The following is a 26482-nucleotide window of genomic DNA, read 5'->3' as shown; positions in this document are numbered from 1 at the left end:
ATAGGAGCTGGACAGCTCCCGGTGCGTGAGTCATCAGAAAGCAGTTAGACAGAAAACAGCAACTCAACTTCAGAAAATAATAACTATTGGAAGGATTAAGATTTTTTAATAGAAGTAATTTACAAATCTGTTTAACTTTCCAGAGCCAGTTGATATATATATAAAAAGTTTTGGCCTGGAATACCCCTTTAAGCTGAACAAGCCTCTTGGGTAAGTGTAAGTCCTCCTAGCCCAAATAACAATCTGGACACACACCTCTGAACTCTCTCCAGCGATCCTATATCTTTTTTACATGTTAAACAGGTACTCCAGCAGAAAACATTTTTTTTTAAATCAACTGATGCTAGAAAGTTAAACAGATTTGTAAATTACTTCTATTTAAAAATCTTAATCCTTCCAGTACTTATCAGCTGCTGTATGCTTCAGATTAAGATATTTTCTTTTTGAATGTATTTTCTGTCTGACCACTGTGCTCTCTGCAGACACCTCTGTCCATGTCAGGAACTGTCCAGAGCAGAAGCAAATCCCCATAGCAAACCTCTCCTGCTCTGGACAGCTCCTGACATGGACAGAGGTGCCAGCAGAGAGCACTGTGGTCAGACAGAAAATAAATTTGAAAATAACTTTCTCTGTAGTATACAGCAGCTGATAAGTACTGGAAGGATTAAGAGTTTTTAATAGAATAATTTACAAACCTGTTTAACTTTCTGGCACCAGTTGATTTAAAAAAAATAATTTCCTTCGAAGTAACCCTTTAAACCCAAACTGAATGCCGGTCTTTTAAAATAAGGTTTGTTATTGTACTTTGTTTCCCCACTTTGATTCAATTTAGGAATAACAATTGTAACAAAATATAAAGGTGAGGTAAGTTGAGAATGGACAAAAATTTTTTAAAACAACACAAAATCACAAATGTTAGATGGTATATTAAAAAAAAGGCAGGAGTTCATATTCTCTAGAGGTCACCTTCATGCAGCGCTGTGAAAAAGTTTTTGCCCCTCACCCGCTTTTTTTCTGTTTTTGCCAATTTTTCAGATCATCCAACTAAGTTAACCCCTTAAGGACTTAGCCCTTTTTCACCTTAAGGACTCGGACATTTTTTGCAATTCTGACCGCTGTCACTTTAAACATTAATAACTCTGGAATGCTTTAGTTATCATTCTGATTCCGCGATTGTTTTTTCGTGACATATTCTACTTTAACATAGTGGTAAAATTTTGTGGTCACTTGTATCCTTTCTTGGTTAAAAATCCCCAAATTTGATGAAAAAATTGAAAATTTTGCATTTTTCTAACTTTGAAGCTCTCTGCTTGTAAGGAAAATAGATATTCAAAATAAAAAAAATTTTGGTTCACATATACAATATGTCTACTTTATGTTTGCATCATAACATTTATGAGTTTTTACTTTTGGAAGACACCAGAGGGCTTCAAAGTTCAGCAGCAATTTTCAAATTTTTCACAAAATTTTCAAACTCACTATTTTTCAGTGACCAGTTCAGTTTTGAAGTGGATTTGAAGGGTCTTCATGTTAGAAATACCCCACAAATGACCCCATTATAAAAACTGCACCCCCAAAAGTATTCAAAATGACATTCAGTCAGCGTTTTAACCCTTTAGGTGTTTTACAGGAATAGCAGCAAATTGAAGGAGAAAATTCACAATCTTCATTTTTTTTACTCGCATGTTCTTGTAGACCCAATTTTTGAATTTTTGCAAGGAGTAAAAAGCAGAAAATTTTTACTTTTATTTGTAGCCCAATTTTTCTCGAGTATAGACATACCTCTTATGTCTATGTAAAGTGTTCGGCGGGCGCAGTAGAGGGCTCAGAAGGGAAGGAGCGATAAATGGTTTTTGGGGGGCATGTCACCTTTAGGAAGCCCCTCTGGTGCCAGAACAGCAAAAAAAGCAAAAAACACATGGCATACCATTTTGGAAACTAGACCCATCGGGGAACATAACAAGGGGTAAAGTGAAACTTAAAGGGGCACTCCGCCCCTAGACATCTTATACCCTATCCAAAGGATAGGGGATAAGATGTCAGATCGCCGGGGTCCCACTGCTGGGGATCCCGGGGATCGCCGCTGCAGCACCCCGCTATCATTACTGCGCAGAGCGAGATCGCTCTGCATGTAATGACGAGCAATACAGGGGCCTGAGCATCGTTACGTCACGGCTCCGCCCTTCGTGACGTCTCGGCCCGCCCCCGTCAATACAAGTCTATGGGAAGGGGGCGTGGCAGTCGTCACGCACCCTGCCATAGACTTGCATTAAGGGGACGGGCCGTGATGTAATGAGGGGCGGAGCCATGACGTCACGCTGCTCCGGCCCCTGTATGGCCCGTCATTACGCACAGAGCGAACTCGCTCTGTGCAGTAATGATGGCAGGGTGCCGCAGCGGCGATCCCCGGGGTCCCCAGCAGCGGGACCGTGGCGATCTAACATCTTATCCCCTATCCTTTGGATAGGGGATAAGATGCCAGGTGCGGAGTGTCCCTTAATACCCTACAGGTGATTCACAACTTTTGCATATGTAAAAAAAAAAAAAAAAAAAAAAAATTTCTAAAATGCTTGGTTTCCCAAAAGTTTTACATTTTTAAAAAGGGTAATAGCAGAAAATACCCCCCAAAATATGAAGCCCAATTTCTCCCGATTCAGAAAACACCCCATATGGGGGTGAAAAGTACTCTGCTGGCGCACTACAGGTCTCGGAAGAGAAGGAGTCACATTTGGCTTTTTGAAAGCAAATTTTGCTCTGGGGGCATGCCGCATTTAGGAAGCCCCTATGGTGCCAGAACAGCAATAAAAAACCCACATGGCATACTATTTTGGAAACTAGACCCCTGGGGGAACGTAACAAGGGGTAAAGTGAACCTAAATACCCCACAGGTGTTTCACGACTTTTGCATATGTAAAAAAAAAAATTTTGGGGATCCTAAAATGCTTGTTTTCTCAAAAATTTTACATTTTTAAAAAAGGGTAAAAGCAGAAAATAACCCCCGAGTACGGCGATACCCCATATGTGACCCTAAGCTGTTGCCTTGAAATACGACAGGGCTCCAAAGTGAGAGCGCCATGCGCATTTGAGGCCTGAATTAGGGACTCGCATAGGGATGGACATAGGGGTATTCTACGCCAGTGATTCCCAAGCAGGGTGCCTCCAGCTGTTGTAAAACTCCCAGCATGACTGGACAGTCAGTGGCTGTCTGGTAATACTGGTAGTTGTTGTTTTGCAACAGCTGGAGGCTCCGTTTTGGAAACAGTGGCGTACCTGACGTTTTTAATTTTTATTGGGGAGGGGGGCTGTGTAGGGGTATGTGTATATGTAGTGTTTATTACTTTTTATTTTATTGTGTGTTAGTGTAGTGTACTGTTTTTAGGGTACAGTCGCACGGGCGGGGGTTCACAGTAGTTTCTCGCTGGCAGTTTGAGCTGCGGCAGAAAATTTGCCGCAGCTCAAACTTGCAGCCGGATACTTACTGTAAACCTCCGCCCATGTGAGTGTACCCTGTACATTCACATTGGGGGGGAACATCCAGCTGTTGCAAAACTATAACTCCCAGCATGCGCTGACAGACTGTACATGGCATGCTGAGAGTTTTAGTTTTGCAACAGCTGTAGGCACACTGGTTATGTATCACTGAGTTTGTGAGCTAACTTAGTGTTTCACAACCAGTGTGCCTCCATCTGTTTCAAAACTACAACTCCCAGCATGTACGGTGCATGCTGGGAGTTGTAGTTTGCAACAGCTGGAGGCACACCGGTCGTGAAACACTGAGTTAGGTAAAAAAAAACTCTGAGTTTCACAACCAGTGTGCCTTCAGCTGTTGCAAAACTACAACTCTCAGCAGTCACCGACAGCCAACTGGCATGCTGGGAGTTGTAGTTATGCAACCAGCAGATGCACCACTAAAACTGCCAGCATGCACTTTAGCTGTTTGTGCAAGCTGGGAGTTGTAGTTATACAACAGCTGAAGGAACACTTTTCCATAGAAAAAATGTGCCTCCAGCTGTTGCAAAACTATAAGTCCCAGCATGCCCATAAGGGAATGCTGGGAGTTGTAGTGGTCTGCCTCCTGCTGTTGCATAACTACAGCTCCCAGCATGCCCTTTTTGCATGCTGGGAGCTGGTGTTAAGCAACAGCAGGAGGCTCTCACTCGCCTCCTACTGCTGCAAGCCGCCGCTTCAGGTCAGTCCCTAGCCGCCGCCGCCGCTCACCAGCTGCCGGGGTCCACTTCCCGCACCTGATAACGTCCTCCGGAAGAGGGGCGGAGCGGGTTGCGGGAGTGACACGCGCAGCAGGTGCCCTGATTGGTCGGCCGGTAAACCGGCTGATGAATCAGGGCGATTGTGAGGTGGCACCAGTGCCACCTCACCCCTGCTGGCTATGGCTGTTCGGGGCCTTCAGAGACTGGGCTGAATTGTCCAGCGATCTGCGGCCATCGCTGACATGGGGGGTCATCATGACCCCCCCCCTGGGCGATATGCTGCGATGCCTGCTGAACAATTTCAGCAGACATCCAGCTCCGGTCCCCAACCGGCTAGCGGTGGGGACCGGAATTCCCACGGGCATATGGATACGCCCTGCATCCTTAAGGACTCGGAATACAAGGCGTATCCATACGCCCTGCGTCCTGAAGAGGTTAAATATAAGTTAAAGAATATTTGTCATCAAACCATATTTTCTCTATCGGCTCCATTGGGGGACACAGACCATGGAGGACACATTTCTCTCCAGAACAGGTCTTATGTTTTATTATTTTCCTAGTTAGGGATGTGTTTACATTTTTTATTCCATTTTCTTTCCTGTTTTCAGGTGGGGACTCAGGAACTGCGGCTCACTGTTTCCCCATTGCGATTGAGGGGGCACAGACATTGCGTTTATGCGCTGTTCACCCCCTCTCACCAACGGTCAGCGCCTGGGTTTGTACCTCATGAGTCCGGGTCAACCTATCTCCAGGCTCGCCTCGCTCACACATGGTAGCCCTGCATGATGCAGGTTACAAAAGCTGGCTGAAGACTTCATAGGAAGACTTCATGAGGTAAGTTCTAACTTCTGACTGAGGTGAGTATATTTCCCCCTTAGGTGCAGATTTGCATCTGGAGACCCTCAGTTTTTGGCCCACCTTTCTCATGGGTCTAATGGGGCTGGCCTGGACAGGGGGTCCTTTATTACTGGGGTGAGTAGTGGCAGTTTGGATGGGGCACAGCTTACTTCACTTTATTCATATATATGTGTGTGTGTGTGTGTTTTTTACATTGAAGCGGCTGACAGCCGTGGCGTTCATCTATGCGGGCGTTCTGAGCGCCGGCTTACTTTCACTTTTTACATTGAAGCGGCTGACAGCCGCGGCGTTCTATGCGGGCACTCTGAGCACCGGCTTACTTTCACTTTCAGCAGCGGCTGCTGCCGGCGGCGTCTAGTCTGCTCAGTTCCCCGCGAGCGCACATGCATTCACATGTGCGCTCGGGGCAATGAGCGGGCGCCATTACGGGACTTCTTGTTAATACTTCAGCGGCCCGGTGCGCTTTAGCTCCACCCACCCAGGGCTGCCGAAGCTTCTCAGGGCGCGAACCGACCACCAATCAGCGCTGTGCGTGCGATTATGATAGCAGGGGCTAGTCAGTGGTACCCTCTGCTCCTAACACGCCCCTCCATTGCTATTGGCCGTCATTTCTCCTCTCTGACAGCCTGGAGACCACCACGGGTTCGAGTCCCGAGATGGGACCGAGTTACAGTATTGTGGTTTAATTTTAAAATAGGCCCATTGTGGTCTATGGGGATCTCAAGGTATGTGAAATAGTAAGATAAGTAGACTGTATCAGCAACACAGTGGAATGGAACACAGTGTTGGGTGAGAGAGGCCCAGAACGGCCTCCCTCTAAACAGTTAACTGGAGTGTTAGCCACTCCTTTAATCTGTTAACACTGTATGTCTAAACTGTCTGGTTCTGCTGAACCCCTTGTTCTGCCTGCTCCACCGCTCCCCCAGACCCCCCTGCTACTCCACCCCGGTTGTTCTTCCAGACCCGGTGGGTTCGGCCTCCCCTCCAGCCTGGGTTCCCTCCCTCTCCCAGTCTATACCCGACTTGGCTCAGGTCTCCTGTTATGTGGTGACTGCCTTGGAGAGGCCCTCACTACACCGGCCCTCCGGAGGGTCCCGCTCTCCCCCTATTCTGAAGCTCTCACAGCATCATACGGGTGTGTCATCTGACTCATCTCCTGAGTCTTCTGGCAGGCACGGGCGCTCCCCTCGCAGGCATCACCCCGTTACTCTGACCTGTAGCAAGCGTCGCTCCTCTAGAGAATGCTCCCTGGGTCGCCGCTCTCTCTTCCAGGGCCTCTCTTCCAGGGCCGCCTCACACGTTCCCATTCATCTGGAGAACTTGTGGAAGAAATTTCTGATTTGGCCTCTGACTCAGAGGACTGCACGGATGTGCCTAATGTGGTGTTCTCATTGGTTGCGGCCATAAGGGACACCTTCCAGCTAAAGGACCCAGGAACTTCGGACTTGGCTCCAGAAGTCTCCTTTCATCATGCCCGACCTCTTCCAGGGCTGCCTCACCTCGTTCCCATTCACCTGGAGAAGTTGTGGATGAGGTTTCTGATTCAGTCTCTGACTCAGAGGACTTGGCCCCAGAAGTCTCCTTTTTTCTTTCCTGACTGGCACCCAAGACTTTCAGCTCTCAAGCTGAATTTTACGCCCTGCTGGTATCCGCCTGGAGGCACCCTGACAAGAAGTTTCAGGAAACGAAGAAGGTTCAAGCGTGGTATTCCTTCGCCAAGGACCTCATTGCTCGGTGGAACTCCTTTCCAACTGTGCATCCGCCGGTCTCCTACCTCTCTAAGGCACCTACCCGGCCGTTGGCTAATGTGGCTGCCTTCAAGGATCCAGCGGACATGAAGGTGGAGGCTTTGTTCTGCCTGCTCCACCGCTCCCCCAGACCCCCCTGCTACTCCACCCCGGTTGTTCTTCCAGACCCGGTGGGTTCGGCCTCCCCTCCAGCCTGGGTTCCCTCCCTCTCCCAGTCTATACCCGACTTGGCTCAGGTCTCCTGTTATGTGGTGACTGCCTTGGAGAGGCCCTCACTACACCGGCCCTCCGGAGGGTCCCGCTCTCCCCCTATTCTGAAGCTCTCACAGCATCATACGGGTGTGTCATCTGACTCATCTCCTGAGTCTTCTGGCAGGCACGGGCGCTCCCCTCGCAGGCATCACCCCGTTACTCTGACCTGTAGCAAGCGTCGCTCCTCTAGAGAATGCTCCCAGGGTCGCCGCTCTCTCTTCCAGGGCCTCTCTTCCAGGGCCGCCTCACACGTTCCCATTCATCTGGAGAACTTGTGGAAGAAATTTCTGATTTGGCCTCTGACTCAGAGGACTGCACGGATGTGCCTAATGTGGTGTTCTCATTGGTTGCGGCCATAAGGGACACCTTCCAGCTAAAGGACCCAGGAACTTCGGACTTGGCTCCAGAAGTCTCCTTTCATCATGCCCGACCTCTTCCAGGGCTGCCTCACCTCGTTCCCATTCACCTGGAGAAGTTGTGGATGAGGTTTCTGATTCAGTCTCTGACTCAGAGGACTTGGCCCCAGAAGTCTCCTTTTTTCTTTCCTGACTGGCACCCAAGACTTTCAGCTCTCAAGCTGAATTTTACGCCCTGCTGGTATCCGCCTGGAGGCACCCTGACAAGAAGTTTCAGGAAACGAAGAAGGTTCAAGCGTGGTATTCCTTCGCCAAGGACCTCATTGCTCGGTGGAACTCCTTTCCAACTGTGCATCCGCCGGTCTCCTACCTCTCTAAGGCACCTACCCGGCCGTTGGCTAATGTGGCTGCCTTCAAGGATCCAGCGGACATGAAGGTGGAGGCTTTGGCAAATTTGGCCTTTTGAGGCAGCAGGTTCTTCCTGCATTTGCTTCTGCCTGGGTGTCAAGGCCCTTTCAGTATGGTCTCCCACATCGGCCAGGGTAGTCTTCAAGATCCCTCCGGGGGATTTCTTTAATCTGGCTCTCTGATGCTCTGCAGATAGAGATTTTCTGTGTTCTGCTTCCATGCGCAGCCACTGTGCTGCCTTTGCACAAGCTACCTGGTAGCCACCGTCCCTCCATGTGGCTTAAAGCCTGGCATGCGGACGCCACCTTTCAGAAAGTGAGGAAAAGAGTTCTTTATTACCTCTGGATAAGGCTCACAGAACCGCTTTCCTTCGTAAGTCCTCCTTCAGGGTCTGCGGACCTTTGGTACCAACAAAGGGTCCAGCCAGGCGCCTTCTCGGGAATAGGGCTCCCTCCTTCCGATCCCGTTCCTCCCGAATGTCGGCTATACGTTCCGGCCGTTTTGCAGCCCCATCAGGCACCCTTAGGCCTCCCTCGGCCTGAAGGGTCGCCCCCACCCGCCGACCTTTCTCGGGTGGTTGGTCGCCTCTTACTCTCCGGATGCCTGGACCATGCAGCTCCTTTTTTTTATCCAGGGAGTAATTGTCCCAGTTCCTTCAGGGGAACGTTTTTGATTTTTTTTCCAACCTCTTTGTGGTCCCCAAGAAAGGTGTTTCTGTTCGCCCAGTCTCGGTTCTTGGGTATCTCAGCCAGCGTCTTGTTTTCCCATCCCGAATGGAGTCTCTCCATTCAGTGCTGGTGTCCATGGTTCAAGGGGAGTTTTTCGTTCCTCGGTGGACTTCAAGGATGCCTGCCTCCACATCTCATTGTTTCCCTTCCATCAGCGGTACCTCCGCTTTGCATTTCCGGACGGTCATTTTCTATTGTGGCTCTCCGTTTTGGTCTGGCCACTTCTCCGTGGACCTTTACCAAAGTCCTGGCGCCTGTGATTGCCCTTTTACGGACAACAGTTGTTTCCGTGATTCCTAACTTGGACAACCTCCTGATCAGAGTCCCAGCCAGGGCCCAAATCCTGGAGAGTCTTAGTCTCAACCTCCAGACCTTGACTCATTTTGGTTGGATGGTCAATTGGGACAAGTCCAACCGCTCTCATGGGGCTCCAGTTCGACGTGGCCTCTGCCGCTTTCGACTCCGCCGACCAATCGGCTGACTCTCTTATCAAGAGTCCGATGACTTCGGCACCCTGCTCCAGTTTCCATTCGCTTTTGCATGGATGTCCTGGGTCGGTTGGTGGCGGCCGTGGAGGCCGTGCCATTTACCCAGTTTCATCACCGACCTCTTCAACTGGTGATTCTCTTCCGGTGGGACAGGTCTCCATTGTCTCTCGACCGCAAGATCGTTCTTTCTTGTCGGTCCCTTCTATGGTGGTTTAGTTCCCCCTGCTTTTTTCGGGAACGCTACTTCCTGCCAGTCTGTAGGGCTGGGGAGGTGTTTTAGGGACCGGCCGGTCTGGGGTCTTGGCCCCCCGAGAAGCCCTTTTCCCCTTCAACTTTTTTGGGCCTAGGGCAATTCTTTCCTTGCTTGCTTCTTGGGAAATTCCCTTATGGGCGGAACTCAGGTTTCCGGCCATCTCAGCTATCTTCAGTCCGGCTGTCCGGATGTGGTCTTCTCGGCCGGTCCTCAGTCATCCAAAGCCAGTGGTCCCTACATCCAGGGGTGTTTTCAGTGATCTGCAACCCCTGGGGCGCTCCAGGCGTGGGCCTCTGCTGTCCCGCCACAACTGAAGCGTTCCTCTCTCTTGGTCGGGATTTGCCCTACCTTATCTGTTTAGTGGTCGGGCTTCTTATCTCAGGTCTCCTGTGCCACCCCTATTTATCGTCTCTGCTTTTGATGGCGTGGCGGTTGAGACAGCGATTCTGAGGACCCACGGTCGCTTCCCAAGTGGTTCACACCATGCTGAGGGCTCACTAGCCTTCCTCTGCAAGATTTACCAGCATACCTGGCGGTCTTATTTTTGTTGGTGTGTGTGAAACTCAGCCCTTTTCTCCGGTCGTGGTTTTCCATTCCTGACCCCTTTCCAGTCGGGGCTGGCCCAAGGGTTGGTTTTCAGCTCCCTTAAGGGTCAAGGTTTGGCTCTTTCCATTCTGTTTTCAACGTCCTCTGGTGTTCAATTATCATGTCCGAACCTGGTTCAGGGTGTGGCACAAGCTGCCCCTCCTTATTAGTCCATTTTCTTTCCCTTGGGACTTACACTTGGTCTTAGGTGCCCTGCAAGGCGCCCCCTTTTGAACCTTTCAGGGACATTTCTCTTTGCCTCCTTCCCCGGAAGGTGGCGTTCCTTATTGCTCTTACCTCTGTTAGGAGGGTGTCAGAGCTGGTAGCTCTCTTATGCCATTCTCCCGTCCTGGTTGTATACCAGGGCAAGTTGTTTTCCGTCCAATAAGGACACTCATTTTCATCTCAATGAGGACATCGTCCTACCGTCCCTTTGTCCGGCCCCTTCTCATCCTGGAAGCGTTTGTTCCAAATCTGGTTGTGGTGAGGGCTGTTCGGACTTATCTCTCAGTCACTCTTTCCTTTCGTCAGTGTGACTCCCCCTTTTTTGTTTCCCGGAAGGTTGTCAGACAGGACAACCTGCTTCTACAGCCACTATTTTTCGGTGGATCCGGTCTACTATTTCGGGAGCTTACCTCTGCAAGGGGAAGATCCCACCCTTCAGGGTTTTGGCTCATTCCACCCATTTTTTCAGGGTATCCTGGGCCCTCCGCAACGTGGCTTCGGCCTTGCAGTTCTGTAAGACGTCCGCGTGGTCGTCTTTGCACTCTTTCACAAGGTGCTACCAGATTCATACCTTCACATCAGTTGATGCTACTCTGGGCTGTAAGATGTTGTAGACGGCGGTGGTCCCACCGTCCACCTGTCTGATTCCTTACCCACCCAAGGGATGGCTTTGGTACGTTCCATGGTCTGTGTCCCCCCAATGGAGCCGATAGAGAAAAGGAGATTTTTTTATGCTTATTGTAAAATCTCTTTCTCGAAGTATCCATTGGGGGACTCAGCTCCCACCCTTTTTTCTGGTGTTCCTACTTCAGTTATCTGTCCGAAGGTGTGTTCAGTTGCCTTTTCTTCTGATTGCTCGGACAGTTTATGGTTTTCTCTTGACCTTTCGGTCTTCTCCTATTGCTCTGGGACTAAAACTGATTACCTCAGGTGCCTGTGGGTGGGTATACCCTGCTGGGAGGAGCCGACTTTTCTTGTTACCATAGTGTCGAACCTCCTAGTGACAGCAGCATACACCCATGGTCTGTGTCCCCCAATGGATCCTTCGAGAAAGAGATTTTACGGTAAGCATAAAAAAAATCTCCTTTTTTAAACTAACTCAGATTATATTTCCTAACACTCCTCTTGCTGTTAAAAAAAATATATATTATATTCCCCTAACTCCTGTGTGAGCTCCTGGCAGGAGAAAGTGGGCATTCCCAAACAGGTGCGATCTCACTGAAGCCTGAGCTGTGCCTCATCATGTTCTGCACACACTTCCTGAGTTTGTCTCCTTCCAGGTCGGGAGGAGACCAAACTAACTGTTTGACTTGCGGCAGGGAACAGAACAGAGCCATCTAGTGGCTGGTTTTTCAATCACATTAAAGACATGTAAAGGTTGAGAATTTTAACAGCAAGTGAATAGCAAAGTGTCTTAAAATTACATAAGGAACAATATATTAAAAGTTTAGTTTGATGACAGGTACTCTTTAACCTCTTAAGGACCCATGACCTATGCGTACGTCATGAGTCCCGGTCCTGCGATATAACGCGGGGTCACACGGTGACCCCGCATCATATCGCGGCGGGCCCGGCGTCATAGTGAAGCCGGGACCCGCCTCTAATAGCGCGTGGCACTGATCGCTGTGCCGCGCGCTATTAACCCTTTAGCCGCGCGCTCAAAGCTGAGCCGCGCGGCTAAAAACAAAAGTAAAATGTGCCGGCTAGCTCAGGGAGCTGTTCGGGATCGCCGCGGTATAATTGCGGCATCCCGAACAGCTGTAGCACAGGAGGAGGTCTTCTTACCTTCTCCTGTGCTGTCCGATCGCTGAATGAATGCTTCAAGCCTGAGATCCAGGCTTGAACATTCAATCGGCGAAAACACTGATTGATCCATTCCTATGGAGATGGATCAATCAGTGTAAAAGATCAGTACATGCAATGTTATAGCCCCCTATATGAGCTATAATATTGCATAAGAAAAGTGTAAAAAAATCATTAACCCTTTCAATTATCCCTTCCCCTAATAAAAGTTTGAGTCACCCGGCATTTCCAAAAATAAAAAAACATTATGTAAATAATAATAAAAATAAACATATGTGGTATCACCGCGTGTGGAAATGTCCGAATTATAAAAATATACCACTTTTTAAACCGCTCGTTCAATGGCGTACACGCAAAAAAATTCCAAAGTCCAAAATAGCGCATTTTTGATCACTTTTTATACCACAAAAAAGTGAATAAAAAGTGATCAAAAAGTCTGATCAGAACAAAAAAAACTTCAGATGACGGCGCAAAAAATGAGTCCTCAAAAAGCCCTGAACACAGAAAAATAACAAAGTTATAGGGGTCAAAAGATTACCATTTTAAACGTATAAATTTTCCTGCATGTATTCATGATTTTTTTCGGAAGTGATACAAATTCAAACCTATACAAGTAGGGTATCATTTTAACCGTATGGACCTACAGAATAAAGATAAGGTATCATTTTTGACAAAAAAATGTACTACGTAAAAACAGAAGCCCCCAAAACTTACAAAATAGTGTTTTTTCATCAATTTTGTCGCACATTGATTTTTTTTCCCGTTTCACCGTAGATTTTTGGGTAAAATGACTAATGTCATTACAAAGTAGAATTAGTGACGCAAAAATTAAGCCATTATATATAATTTTAGGTGAAAATTTTTAAGCGTTATGATTTTTTAAAGTTAAGGAGGAAAAATTGAAAATGAAAAAACGGAAAAAGCCCGGGTCCTTAAGGGGTTAAAGACAAGTAAATACAAAATGCAGCTTTTCAATAATCATTCCATTTATTATAAGTGTCCCTGTCATTATAAAGAAATTTTTCCCATCTCAGGGACATGACAAAAGTTTTCTTTGGTTCAGGGTCTGAGTGTTCACATTCCACCAATCTCTAGACATAGCCTGGGGAAAGCATGGAGTTAAACAGGCATTGTCACTGTCACGTGTCCTAGTGGCCAAAGTTTAGATCTGTGGGGGTCTGAGTCAGTGTTCAGATCTCCATTGATCAATAGAAAGGGCCAGGAGAAGTCTGTGCTCAGCACATTTTCTCCCAGCTCTGTGCCACATGATCAAGGCACACTCTTTGTGTAAGTCTATGGAGCACGTTTCAATCACATGACACAGAGCAGGGAGAGGAGAGCACAGCCATGCAGTCTTTTCCTGGCTCATTCTACTGATCAGTGGAGATCTGAACACTCAGACCCACACCAATCAAAACTTTTAACATGTTGTTAGGACATGTGAAAAGTTTTTTAAGTAAAAGGTACTCCTTAAGTGCTTATCACCTCAGCTCCCTGCAATTTCTGTTTCGCTGAAATAGACGAGACCCATAAATTGATAATGAAGCCTGTTTCATGCTGGAGCTATCTCAAAACCTTTATCAGCCATATGAACCAGTAATGACCCCTGTAAACGTAATAACTCACTGTAACAACCGCAATCAAACCTTTGTTATAACCTGCAATAAGTCTTTCTTGACTATAGAGGAATTTTGTCCTGCTCTTTAAAGAATTGGTTTAGTTTTTCTGCAGTAGAGGGGTTTCAAACATGAACTGTCTGTTTATGGTCTTATCTTAAAGGGGTACTCCGGTGGAAAACAATTTAAATTTTTTTTTTTTATCAACTGGTGCCAGAAAGTTACACAGATTTGTAAATGACTTCTATATAAAAATCTTAATCCTCACACTTTTTTCTGTGTGACCACAGTGCTCTCTGCTGACACCTCTTTCCATGTCAGGAACTGTCCAGAGCAGGAGAAAATCCCCATAGCAAACCTCTCCTGCTCTGGACAGTTCCTCAAATGGACAGAGGTGTCAGCAGAGAGCACTATGGGCTACAATTAAACAGTTTTAGTAAATCTGGACTGGTGCCTTTCTTAAATATGAAATCAGGTACAATGGGGCATTCATCATTGTAGATAAGGCATTTTTTTTGTGTGTAGGTGCACCAAATTTATTAAATGGTCGCAGAGCATGTGATACATTTTGTGGATGCACATATTTTCTGAAGCTTCACTCTTCACTTACACCAAAAAGCTAAGCTAAGTCTGGGCTGGTGTAGCTTTGTGAATTTTTGGTGGTTTTTGCAACTTTTTAAAATTCTCAGTTGATAAATTAATTACCACTGCACAAGACTAACCTTAACAGCTGGCCTGTACACACTTTTTTTTTTTTTAAGTGTAAACCAAAAAGTCACAAAAAATAGCCTGAGGTGCAGGAATGCGCCAAATATACACACAAAAACAGCTGTAAAGACTATGATAAATACCCTTAATTGACCTTAACTGAGACAAATGAGTCCTGCAGTTCTTGGATTGTGGTTGGGGTTCTTTTGTGACCTCTTGGATGAGTCGTTGACATGCTATTGGTGAAATTTTAGTAGGTTGGCCACTTGTTGGAGATTTTCATTTGTGAATAATGGCTCCCACTGTAGTTCACTGGAGTCCCAGAGCCTTAGAGGGGTACTACGCCCTAGACATCCTATCTCCTATCCATAGGATAGGAGATAAGATGTCTTATCGCGGGGACCCAGCCCCTGGCACCCCCAGCAATCTCCGTGCAGCAACATTGTGTACAGAATGCTTGGTGCGGGCAGCTCTCGTTGTAACTTCATGCCTCGCCATTTCATGATGTAACACCATGCCCCCCCCCCCCCAATTCATGCCTATAGTAGAGGCATGATGGCCATCACACCCTCTCCCATAGACATAAATGGAGGGGGCATGATGTGACATCACGAGGAGTCATGGTATGACATCACAACCACGCCCCCCCCCCCCCCACACTAAGCATTCTGTACACAATGTTCAGAACGCCGGGTGCTGCATGGAGATTGCGGGGGTCCAGAGGCCGAACTCCCGCAATCAGACATCTTGCGTCCTATACTTTGGAAAGGGTATAAGATGTCTAGGGCGGAGTACCCCTTTAACAATGTCTTTGTATCCAGGCTGGTAGATTTCAATAACTTGTTTGGCATCTGCATTTGAACCTCTTTAGAACCTGGCACCATGTGGTGCTTCTTGAGACCTTCTAGCTGCTTTACATTGCCAGACAACTTCTATTCCAATAATGTTTAGATTCAAGAGGTCTGATAATAATCATGCCAGGGCGCGGCTAGTAAAACTGAACACAATTGACAATGCATTTTAGTTAATTTATTAGTTTATTTTTACTCTTAGCGCTGAACAAAATTTTCATTGTTTGAAATAATCATTTAAAAACAGCATTGTGCTCTTACTTGGATTATCGTTCTGTGATGCTAAAAGTAATTTGATGATGTGAAGCATCCAGGTGTGATAACTATGCAAAAATAGAAGAAACCTGGAAGGGGGTAAATAGGTTTTCCCAGCAGTGTAGAGGTTTAGGGGCGCAGCAATACGAGGAATGTAACTTTAAGCTGAATTAGATCTTTGTAACTTCTCTTCTGTTATTTCCCTTAGCGGTTTCCCTGGCTTTGGCACTGAATGGTGTTTGCACTAATACTATCAAACTCATAGTGGGAAGGTAGGTGCAATGAAAATAATTATAAATGTTTACAATAGAAGCGACTTACCATTTATTATACGGTTCAATACAAATAATGTTTGCCAGAGAATGTCTGTGCCACTGTCATTGCAAGAAAATGATGTTGTGGAAGTGAAAGTAGTAATCTTATCACTGTGCTATGAATGTGAATATGAAAAGACTTCCAAGCTCTGTATAATGCCTTTATTAGGGTACATTCACACCACGTTTTTGCTATACAGTTCCTGTATCAGGTTTTTGATGAAAAATGGATTCCTTAAAACCTGGCTGAACTGTATCAAAATGTGTGTACAAATGTTAACCCATATACGGTTGAAAACCGTATACGGTTTGAAAAATGATGTCCGGTTGCATCCTTTTTTTTAAGAAAAAAACATATACATTTTTAACTTTTCACTCCATTTTGAATAAAGCTTCACTTGTTTGATTGAAATTCCAAGAAAAAAAAACTGTGCAAAGTCAAAAACCGTAAGTTGAAAACTGGATGGAACCGTACGCACATACAGTTCTGTACGATTCCCATTAACTCCCATGTTAAAAAAAAATATATATATATATATATAAGGTTTAATACAGTTTTTCACCCGGACCAAAAAACGTGGTAGACTATGGTTTTGGGTACAGGTAAAAAACTTGACGAAACCATATAAGACGCAAAACGGAATAAACTGGATGATGTGTTTGACATACGGTTTACAATGTTAAGTCAATGCATACAGTTTTCTTTACAGTTCCATACGGTTTTTAACTTGAAACTGTATACGGGAACTGTATAGCAAAAACGCACCGTTACTCTTCTTTTGTTTTCTTAGAAAACCACATGAAACTAAGTAAGTCAACTAAGACTAAAAGTAACAACACGGAAAACTTGTAAGTGTACCTCCAATGATGGTCCTGGTAGCAGAATATCTGTTTAAAAGTCACACCAACTTCAAAGCCCCAGACTTGCCCCAAGACTAAAGGGATGAGTAGACATATTTGCTAAGCAGATCAGATGGAGTCAGTGGTGTAATCAGCAGTCTGGGTCAAACACAGGAATGTTGGCACAGTAGACTAGAATCAGGGAGTTGCAGAGTCCGGAACAGACTAGAAGATTGAGACAGGCAACACAGATTCTGGGTCAACAATCCGGGTCGGCAACAGGAAAGATAGAGAATGTGGTACAAGAGGTCTCAGACAGAGATGTGAGGCAAGCACAGAGCAGGATTGCAGCATCCTAGTTATAGGATGCAAGGGTTGTTTAAGAAACTTTATTAATATACTTCAGATATATGGAAATACATTAGTGGTTTACATGTGCTCTGAAATATAGTATACACCCTTGTAGTTCTTGGTCCCATTGTCAACTACCAAATGAAAGTAACATCAATGACTTCATCCTAGGAGTCATAATAAGATGGGGTCTGGTTGGAGGTAGACATGGATGTGAACCTGGATAACTGCCACAAAGGAGCACACAGGAGGAGCAAAGATGAGTATTGCTTATACATGGTGGTAAGGGACAACTTAAAGGGGTACTCCGCTGGAAAACATTATTTTTTTTAAATTACCGGTGGCCAGAAAGTAAAACAGATTTGTGAATTACTTCTATTTAAAAATCTTAATCCTTCCAGCTGCTGTATACTACAGAGGAAGTTTTTTTCTTTTTGAATTTCCTTTCTGTCTGACCACAGTGCTCTCTGCTGACACCTTTGTCCCTGTCAGGAAGTGTCCAGAGCAGGATAGGTTTTCTATGGGGATTTTTTCCTACTCTGGACAGTTCCTAAAATGGACAGAGGTGTCAGCAGAGAGCACTTTGGTCAGACTAAAAATAACCACTCAATTTCTACTGGAGCATACAGCAGCTAATAAGTACTGGAAGGATAAAGATTTTTAAATAGAAGTAATTTACAAATCTGTTTAACTTTCTGGCACCAGTTGATTAAAAAAAATGTTTTCCAATGGAGCACCCCTTTAAGAGAGAGGATCTTGGTGCAGAAGTTATTAAATCACTATATCATATAAAGCATATAGCCCTTTCTGATAAAATCCCCATACTAGCTGTAAAAGGAATCTTTGATGTTTGGTTCATGCTTTGCCCCACTGTAAAAGCATTGTATTGAGGAACAAACGCTGTGGCTTTTAGGTTTGAGTTTTTAAAAAGATAAGTAACAGGAAATACTGTTTTATTCGCATGTTTTAGGCCTCGTCCTGATTTCTTCTACCGGTGCTTTCCTGATGGAATATCAAATGAAGAGATGCACTGCACCGGAGATGCCAGTCTTGTGTCTGAGGGCAGAAAGAGCTTTCCCAGTATCCACTCTTCCTGTAAGTATTCTTCATCATGTTATTTGTTAGAAAAAACAATAAGTCAATTCTTACAGTTTAGTATCTAACTTAGTAATCTTTAGTATTTACTAATATTGATCACTGTATTCTACTTTAAAGGGGTATTCCACTGCCCCAGTGCTCGGAACATTTTGTTCCAAGAACGGAGTGTGGGCTGCGGGGGTCGTGATGTCAGGGCCACGCCCTCATGATGTCACACCACGCTCCTTCAACGCAAGTCTGTGGGTGGGGGTGTGGCAGCTGCCACGCCCCCTCCCATAGACTTGCATTGAGGGGGCGCGGTGTGTTGTCACGAAAGGCGTGCCCGTGACGTCACAAACCCCGCACCTCGCACCCAGCGTTTGGAACAAAATGTTCCGAACGATAGGGCAGTGGAATACCCCTTTAAGCATGCTGTTTAGTGATAGGTGGGCTTTATTTCCTGAGAATGCCTAAAATACAGTATAGAATGTTGAAAAGTTAATAGCGCAGAAGCTGTAATATATGTGCTGGAGTAAAGTCACACTGCACAGTTCCTCTATGGCTGAATGCTAAATCGCATCCTTGTTTACCTATAGTAAGCCACACTTTCCTACAGTGGGGATCAAAAGTTTGGGCACCCCAGGTAATAAATGGTATTAATGTGCATAAAGAAGCCAAGGAAAGATGGAAAAATCTCCAAAAAGGCATCAAATTACAGATTAGACATTCTTATAATATGTCAACAAAAGTTAGATTTTATTTCCACCATTTACACTTTCAAAACAACAGAAAACAAAAAAATGGTGTCTGCAAAAGTTTGGGCACCCTGCAGAGTTAATATATTGTACTGTCTCCTTTGGCAAGTATCACGGCTTGTAAACGCTTTTTGTAGCCAGCCAAGAGTCTTTCAATTCTTGTTTGAGGTATCTTTGCCCATTCTTCCTTACAAAAGTATTCCAGTTCTTTGAGATTTCTGGGCTGTCTATCACGCACTGCTCTTTTAAGGTCTATCCATAGATTTTTATTTATGTTGAGGTCAGGAGATTGTGAAGGCCATGGCAAAACCTTCAGTTTTGATGTAATCCCCCGTGGATTTCGAGGTGTGTTTAGGATCATAATCCATTTGTAGAAGCCATCCTCTCTTTAACTTCAGCTTTTTCACAGATGGCATCAAGTTAGCATCCAAAATTTGTTGACATTTTATTGAAGCCATTTTTCCTTCTACTCGTGAGATGTTCCCTGTGCCACTGGCTGCAATACAACCCCAAAGCATGATTGATCCACACCCATGCTTAACAGTTGGACAGAGGTTCTTTTCATTAAAGGGGTTATCCAGGAAAAAACTTTGTTTTATATATCAACTGGCTCCAGAAAGTTAAACAGATTTGCAAATTCTATTAAAAAAGCGTAATCCTTTCAGTATTTATGAGCTTCTGAAGTTAAGGTTGTTCTTTTCTGTCTAAGGGCTCTCTGATGACACGTGTCTCGGGAACCGCCCAGTTTAGAAGCAAATCCCCACATCAAACCTCTTCTAAACTGGGCGGTTCCCGAGACACTTGTCATCAGAGAGCCCTTAGACAGAAAAGAACAACCTTAACTTCAGAAGCTCATAAGTACTGAAAGGATTAAGATTTTTTTAATAGAAGTAATTTAAAAATCTGTTTAACTTTCTGGAGCCAGTTGATATATAAAAAATTTTTTTTTTTCCTGGATAACCCCTTTAAATTCTGTTCCCCTTCTTCTCCAAATGTACCTTTGCTCATTCTGGCCAAAAATTCATTTTTAACCTCATCGGTCCACAGAACTTGTTTCCAAAATGCATCAGGCGTGTCTATAAGTTCAAACGCTGATTTTTGTGGTGAGGACGTAGAAGAGGTTTTCTTCTGATGACTCTTCCATGAAGACCATATTTGTACAAGTATCTCTTTATAGCGGAATAGTGTACCACAACTCCAGTGTCTGCCAGATCTTTCTGGAGGGATTGTGCAGTCAAACGTGGGTTTTGAATTGTTTTCTCACAATCCTGCGTGCTGTTCTGTCTGATATTTTTTTGGGTCTTCTAGATCTTGCTTTAACTTCCACTGTTCCTGATGACTGCCATTTCTTAATTACATTCCAAACAGAGGATATTGACATCTGAAAACATTTTGCTATCTTCTGATAGCCTTCTCCAGCTTTGTGAGTGTCAACTATTTTCAGTTTCAGATTTCTAGACAACTGCTTAGAAGAACCCATGGTGCTGATTGTTGGGGCAAGGTCAGATGAGTCTGGGCTTTTAAAACCTTTGAGATTTACATCACCTGGTCTTCCCAAATGATGATTGAGAACAATCCATGACACTGGCAGGTCTCAGCTTTGCAAAGGGGGCAGTGCATGCTATAAATTCTGCAGGGTGCCCAAACTTTTGCAGATGCCATTTTTTTGTTTTCTGTTCTTTTGAAAGTGTAAATGATGGAAATAAAATCTAACTTTTGTTGACATATTATAAGAATGTCTAATCTGTAATTTGATGCCTTTTGGAGATTTTTCCATTTTTCCTTGGCTTCTTTATGCACATTAATACAAATTTTTACCTGGGGTGCCCAAACTTTTGATCCCCATTGTATTCTGCCCAGTTGTTGGAGGAACTGGGCAGAATCGTTTACTAATGGAAGAAAGTAAGAAGCTACTCTTTAAATTGTTCTACTTCTGACATAGAATGACAGTCTCTGCAGCCTTATATACTGTCTCACAATTTATAAAATTCATCAAATCAAGAGCTGCAGACAGGGTCATTACTAGAACACCATGGATCCCACGACTAAAGTATGATTCATTTTGCTTGTAAAAGTAGCTGTTTTTGTGAGTCTCACAATAAGCATCAAAATACACTGTGTGAACATAGAGGTAATGATTAAAGCATGAGATTCGTCAAAATGAGTACCGAACAATGCTTTCTACAGATGGGTACCTCTTCCTTCTGAAGGAGATTCTAGCTTGACTAATAATCCGCAGTCATGTTTTAAGGCTCTTTAACCCCTTAAGAACGCAGCCAATTTTATTTTTGCATTTTCTTTTTTTCCTCCTTGCCTTCTAAAAATCATAACTCTTTTTATATTTTGATCCATAGACGAGTATGAGGGCTTGTTTTTTTGTGCAACCAGTTGAACTTTGTAATGACATTACACATTTTACCATAAAATGAATGGCAAAATGTAAAAAATACTATTTGTGTGGGGAAATTGAAAAGAAAACCAAAATTTTGCAAATTTTGGAAGGTTTCGTTTTCATGCTGTACAATTTACAGTAAAAATTAGATGTTCTCTTTATTATGTGGGTCAATATGATTAAAATGATACCCATAATTACATAGTTTTCTATTATTGTACCACTTAAAAAAAAAAAAAACTTTTTAACCAAATTAGTGCGTTTAAAATCACTCTATTTTGACGACCTATAACTTTTACATTTTTCCGTGTAAGCAGTGGTATGAGGGCTAATTTTTTGCACCATGATATGTACTTGTTATTGATACCACATGTGCATATATGAAACTTTGATTTCATTTTTTTTTTTTTTACGTTTACGCCGTTCACTGTACGGGATCAATAACATTATATTTTGATAGTATGGACATTTACACACGCAATACCAAATATGTTTATTAATGTATTTAATTTACACTTTCTGGGGGTAAAATGGGAAAAAGGGCCGATTTAAATTTCTATTGGGGAGGGGGATTTTTCAAATTTAAATTATTATTTTTTTGTTACATTTTTATTTTATTTTTTTACACTTTAATAGTCCCCATAGGGAACTATTTATAGCAATTATTTGATTACCAATACTGTTCAGTGCTATGCATAGGGTATAGCACTGATCAGTGTTATCGGTGATCTTCTTATCGGGTCTGGTCGATCTCAGATCAGAGCAGAAGACCCCCTGGAGATGGAACGGAGGCCGGTTAGGGGACCTCCGTCCGCCAGCATTGATGACAGGATTCCCGCGGCAGCGCCACGGGCGATCCAATCATCCATTTTACCGACCGCACTGCCGCAGATGCTGTAATCTGTCTTGATCACGGCATCTGAGGGGTTAATGGAGCACATCAGCACGATCGCTGATGTCTGCCAATACCGGTGGGTCCCTGGCTGCTGATAGCAGCCGGTACCTGCCGTACATGATGCAAGCACCACTCCGGTGCTCGCAGTCATGTACAGGACGTAAATGTACGTCCTGGTGCGTTAAGTACCAGCACACCAGGACGTACATTTATGACCTGTGTCGTTAAGGGGTTAAAGGGTTAGGCAATGACTCACCAATGGGAGGTACCAGAGACTAAGCTTCTTTCCTTTGGGAGGAGATCTACTTTGCATATTTTTTCCTAGTGGACTATTGCATGGCCTATAAGTCTCCTCATGCCAACTTTGCTCAGAAATGAACCCATCTCAGTGTAACTTGAAAGTTACTGCTGCTACCGAATGACCGCAAGCAGAAATAAATATTCAAGGGCAGACACCAACAACAGAGGGGTCCAGTTGCCAATGTGATAGTGTATATGAGACTGTATGTCCACCACTTGTATAGCATAATGGAAAATCCACAGTAGTCACAAACCAAATCCTCACCTAACTGTACCTATTTGTTGCATGTTTTTGTAACTGAATGCTGATTTTTGCAGATTGTGTGACTTTAAATTGATAAAGAAAATCGTGTTTAAATATCAGCTCTTGCAGATTTTGCATAATCTGCAACCTTTCCACAGCCTAATTTGCAACACTTCTGATGTATTGTTGACTTTGTCTGACCCAATGGATTCAGCAGGGAAAGTCTGTTAGAAACTGCTCTTCCGACACCAAAGTTGATATTCTGCAGGTTTGAAATCCCAACCGCAGTTCAATTTCTTCACAGATTTTGTGCAGATATTTCTCTGCAGTGCATGGATAAGATTTTTTCCGATGCTCATTCATTTTGTTGCTACTGTAAATGTTGCAGAAAAAAACAGTTTTAAAAGTAAATTATCTTTCTTTGGAATACCCCTTTAAGATTGTGATTTGTCAGATCTAACTTCTGACAAATTACAATGGTAAAAGGCTTATTGCAGAGAAATATATTCTATTTTTAAAACTGCTTAAAGTGGTACTCCACCCCTAGACATCTTATCCCCTATCCAAAGGATAGGGGACAAGATGTCTGATAGCTATCTCCCGCGATGTCTGAGCCCCCGCAATGTTTGATCCCTGGCGATCTCTGCTGCAGCACTGCAGTCATCCGGTGCACTGAGCAAACTTCGCTCTGTGCCTGATGACTCGCGATGTGACACTGACGTCACGGCCATGCCCTGCTCGTGACGTCACACCCTCCCTCTCAATGCAAGTTTATGGGAGGAGGTATGACGGCTGCCATGCCCCCTCCCATAGACTTGCATATAGAGGGCATGGCCGTAATGTCACGAGCCTCCGGTGCCGCAGCTGGCATTCTAAACGAACAACGGGTGCTGCAGGGACATTACAGCGAGTCCCAGGGACCTCCGCAATCAGACATCTTAATTGCAAAATAGCCTCCTCTGTAATTGCAATTCAGATGGTGCAGGTCCCCGCTGTCAGGGTTTTATATTTCTCCATTCTAACACATAGGAAGTGCCCTCTTATCCAGTCACTGGTTAGGTGGGTTATCATGGGGCCAGTGATTGGCTGAGCCGGCTCCTCTTATGAGTCTGGACAGAAAACAGAATGTGTTGGCAGCGGGGTCTAGCACCTCAGCATAGCACAAGTGGGGGATCAGCAAAAGGTGAGACAAGGTTTTTTGTTTGTACTTTGAAACCTTGAGCAGCTTAAAAAATATATTTATTTATTTTTCCAGCCTACCCCTTTAAATAGCCGGATTCCAGTATATGATGTTTAATATGCAAAAATATTAGTTAGGCAATTAATCCGAGTCAATGGAATAGATGTACATTAAAATACAAAACAGTCAATTGCCATGGAAGCAATAATGTGTTTCCTAAACACCTGTATTTTAGTGTTATAGCACAATGCAATATATTCATAGACATATGACAGTAGTTGGAGCTGCATCTTGTCTGGACCTGTAAACATTTCCCGCAGGCTTTAAGGAGTCACTTGGGAGCTGTGGGAGCACGATGATGAATGACTTGCTGTATTGCCGGCTGCAGCGGATGTCTGGGGAGATGGAACAGCTACATTTTTAGTAGATTACTCCAGCAATGGAACAGAAGATAAATGGGATCCGCTTTCCACCTCTTACATGTTCTAATTAAACCTGAACTTTTCCTACAGGAGGGGCTGTTACCACTTTATTTGACATTAATGCAAGTTGGTTAATATTTACCAAGACGGACATTTATTTCTGGGTGACAGAGACTTATCAGAAAAATACCTGTCAAATTAACTGAAACATTGCTAAGGCCTGAGCAAATTTATGGAGTTTTTGCATAAGGCCAAATTATTAGAAAAAATTGGATTTTATCATAATTTTTATCAACAAATCTAAGCAGTGTTATCTAAATTTTTACAAAGGATAGGGGATAAAATTTAACAAAGGATAGGCGATCTCCGGCCTGGCAGTGACGGCATCCAGAACACGTAAACTTCCAGCTTCCACATTCATGACATCACGCCACGCCTCTCAATTCATGTCTATGGGAGGGGCCTCTTCCTATAGACATGAATGGAGGGGGAGTGGCGGACGGCAACACCAGTCATCGGGCACGGAGCAGAGTTCGCTCTGTGCACCAAATGACAAGGGTGCTGCAGAGGAGATTGCGGAAGTCCCCAGCGGCAGGACACCCTCGATCTAACATCTTATCCCCTATCCTTTGGATAAGGGATAAGATGTTTACAGCGGAGTACCCCTTTAACTTTGGACCTATAAATGTTTCATCTGAGGCTGGACTAGAATTTAATTTTCCTCAGGGATATTATTCTGCACATCCCCCGCTGTCATCTTTTTGGAAATCTTCCCCTGTTGCACATTTCTTGCAAAAATGTCTCTGAATGGCCCTTTATCTGAATGGACCTTCCCACCATGTTCCCTTGAAAGCTTCCACAACTAGCCTCCAGGATGCAGGAAAAGAAGGCACAAAGATGAGATGGAGACTTCCAATGGAAAGGGGCAGAGCATAGTCTGATTGGCCAGTTTAGGGCCAAACCAAAACACAACAGGGACAGAGAGGATTAAAACACCAGCAAATATAAAGAAAAAAGGGGAAGAGGATAGGTAAATGAAAAGTCCATGTCCTGTTCTAACCATCCGCACATATGATCCATAATACATGGTGTGCTTGTAAGGACCACCCCAGTCCATGCATATTCTGCAGAAGCAGCCCCATTGACGTGTTTGGAGCGGGTTTTTTATTGCAATAATTTTTACTAGACATGTGCAATTCGTTTAGGCACGAATGTCTAATATATCAATTTATTTACCGTTATTTACCGAATGCATGCGGTAAATAACAAATGCATTCGTTATCCGTAAACAAACATAAAGAATTCATTCTAATAAAAAATAATAATAAAAAAGATACAGTGGTGATGGAAAGAATTGTATCTAACAAAATGTATCTTTTTTATTATGAAATGTTTATAAATTTTTAAACAGGGATCAATTTATGTGAGCGGGTAAAGCACTAAAAGTGTAGCCGACAATAATAAAAATGTATTGTGTGCGTGTTTTTCACTTTTTATTTTTTATTTTTAGGTATTACTACTACTCCCAGCATGGAACACACTCTTCCATGATGGGAGTAGTAGTTACCTGTACTAATTGACAGATCGCCAGGGTCCCTTGCGATCCTCTTGCATAATGTATAGATGCGGCGGACGCTCTTCTATGGTCCCTTGCACTGATGTATATATACACCTATTCATATTTCCCGCAGAGCTGTGATTGGCCAGATGGTTCCAGCCAACCACAGCTCTCTGTGAGAAATAGGAATATGTGTATATATACGGCCGTGCAGGGGACCATAGAAGAGCGGCCGCCGCATCCATACATTATACAGGAGCATCACAGCGGGTGTCAGGAGTGATACCCACAGTGATCTTTCCTTAACTACAAGTACTACTACTCCCAACATGGAGTACACTCTGCTCCATGCTGGGAGCTGTAGTACCTGCATTAATAGACAGATCGCAGCGGTTGTCGGAAGTTACACTCACTGTGATATGTCTATTAATGCAGGTACTACAGCTCCCAGCATGGAGCAGAGTGTACTCCATGTTGGGAGTAGTAGTACCTGCAGTAAGGGACAGATCACAGCGGATGTCACTCCTCCTGACACCCGCTGCGATCCTCCTGATGTGAATGTCGGGATCAGCTGTTCTCAAGGCTACAGAGCCGGGAGAATAGCTGATGCTGAGCCGTAGGTATACATCGTATATCTACTGCTCAGCAAGAATTTATAGTGAGCCTGCAATGTGTATACAGTACACACATTGCTGGCTCACTTAACCCCTTACTGAGCTTTGCGCTATGCGCAAGCCCAGCAAGGAAAGAGTTAACTTACACTGCTGGACAGTGTAGGTTAACCCTTTGGGCGGTATACACTATATACAGCT

The 26482-nt window shown here is 44.3% G+C and overlaps 1 protein-coding gene and 1 long non-coding RNA gene across 5 annotated transcripts in view; one reads left to right on the top strand and one right to left on the bottom strand.

Annotated features, from left to right (window-relative positions):
- PLPP4 (phospholipid phosphatase 4) overlaps positions 1 to 26482 on the top strand; it is a 216043-nt gene that overhangs the window by 128777 nt on the left and 60784 nt on the right. For all 4 annotated transcript variants that reach the window (XM_056529752.1, XM_056529754.1, XM_056529753.1 and 1 more), the window contains exons 4-5: positions 15551 to 15614; positions 17818 to 17942. In XM_056529752.1, the coding sequence (XP_056385727.1) occupies positions 15551 to 15614; positions 17818 to 17942 (189 nt within the window). The remainder of the gene's footprint in view (positions 1 to 15550; positions 15615 to 17817; positions 17943 to 26482) is intronic.
- Positions 23968 to 26482, bottom strand: part of LOC130281960 (uncharacterized) — a 75563-nt gene continuing 73048 nt past the window's right edge. The window contains exon 3 of the long non-coding RNA XR_008846181.1: positions 23968 to 24085. This is a non-coding gene — a long non-coding RNA (uncharacterized LOC130281960). The remainder of the gene's footprint in view (positions 24086 to 26482) is intronic.

This window comes from Hyla sarda, chromosome 7 (genome assembly GCF_029499605.1).
Source record: "Hyla sarda isolate aHylSar1 chromosome 7, aHylSar1.hap1, whole genome shotgun sequence".
In the NCBI taxonomy this organism is placed as follows: domain Eukaryota; kingdom Metazoa; phylum Chordata; class Amphibia; order Anura; family Hylidae; genus Hyla; species Hyla sarda.
Note: the sequence above shows the minus strand (reverse complement) of the source record. Positions and strands in the feature narration are given on the sequence as shown.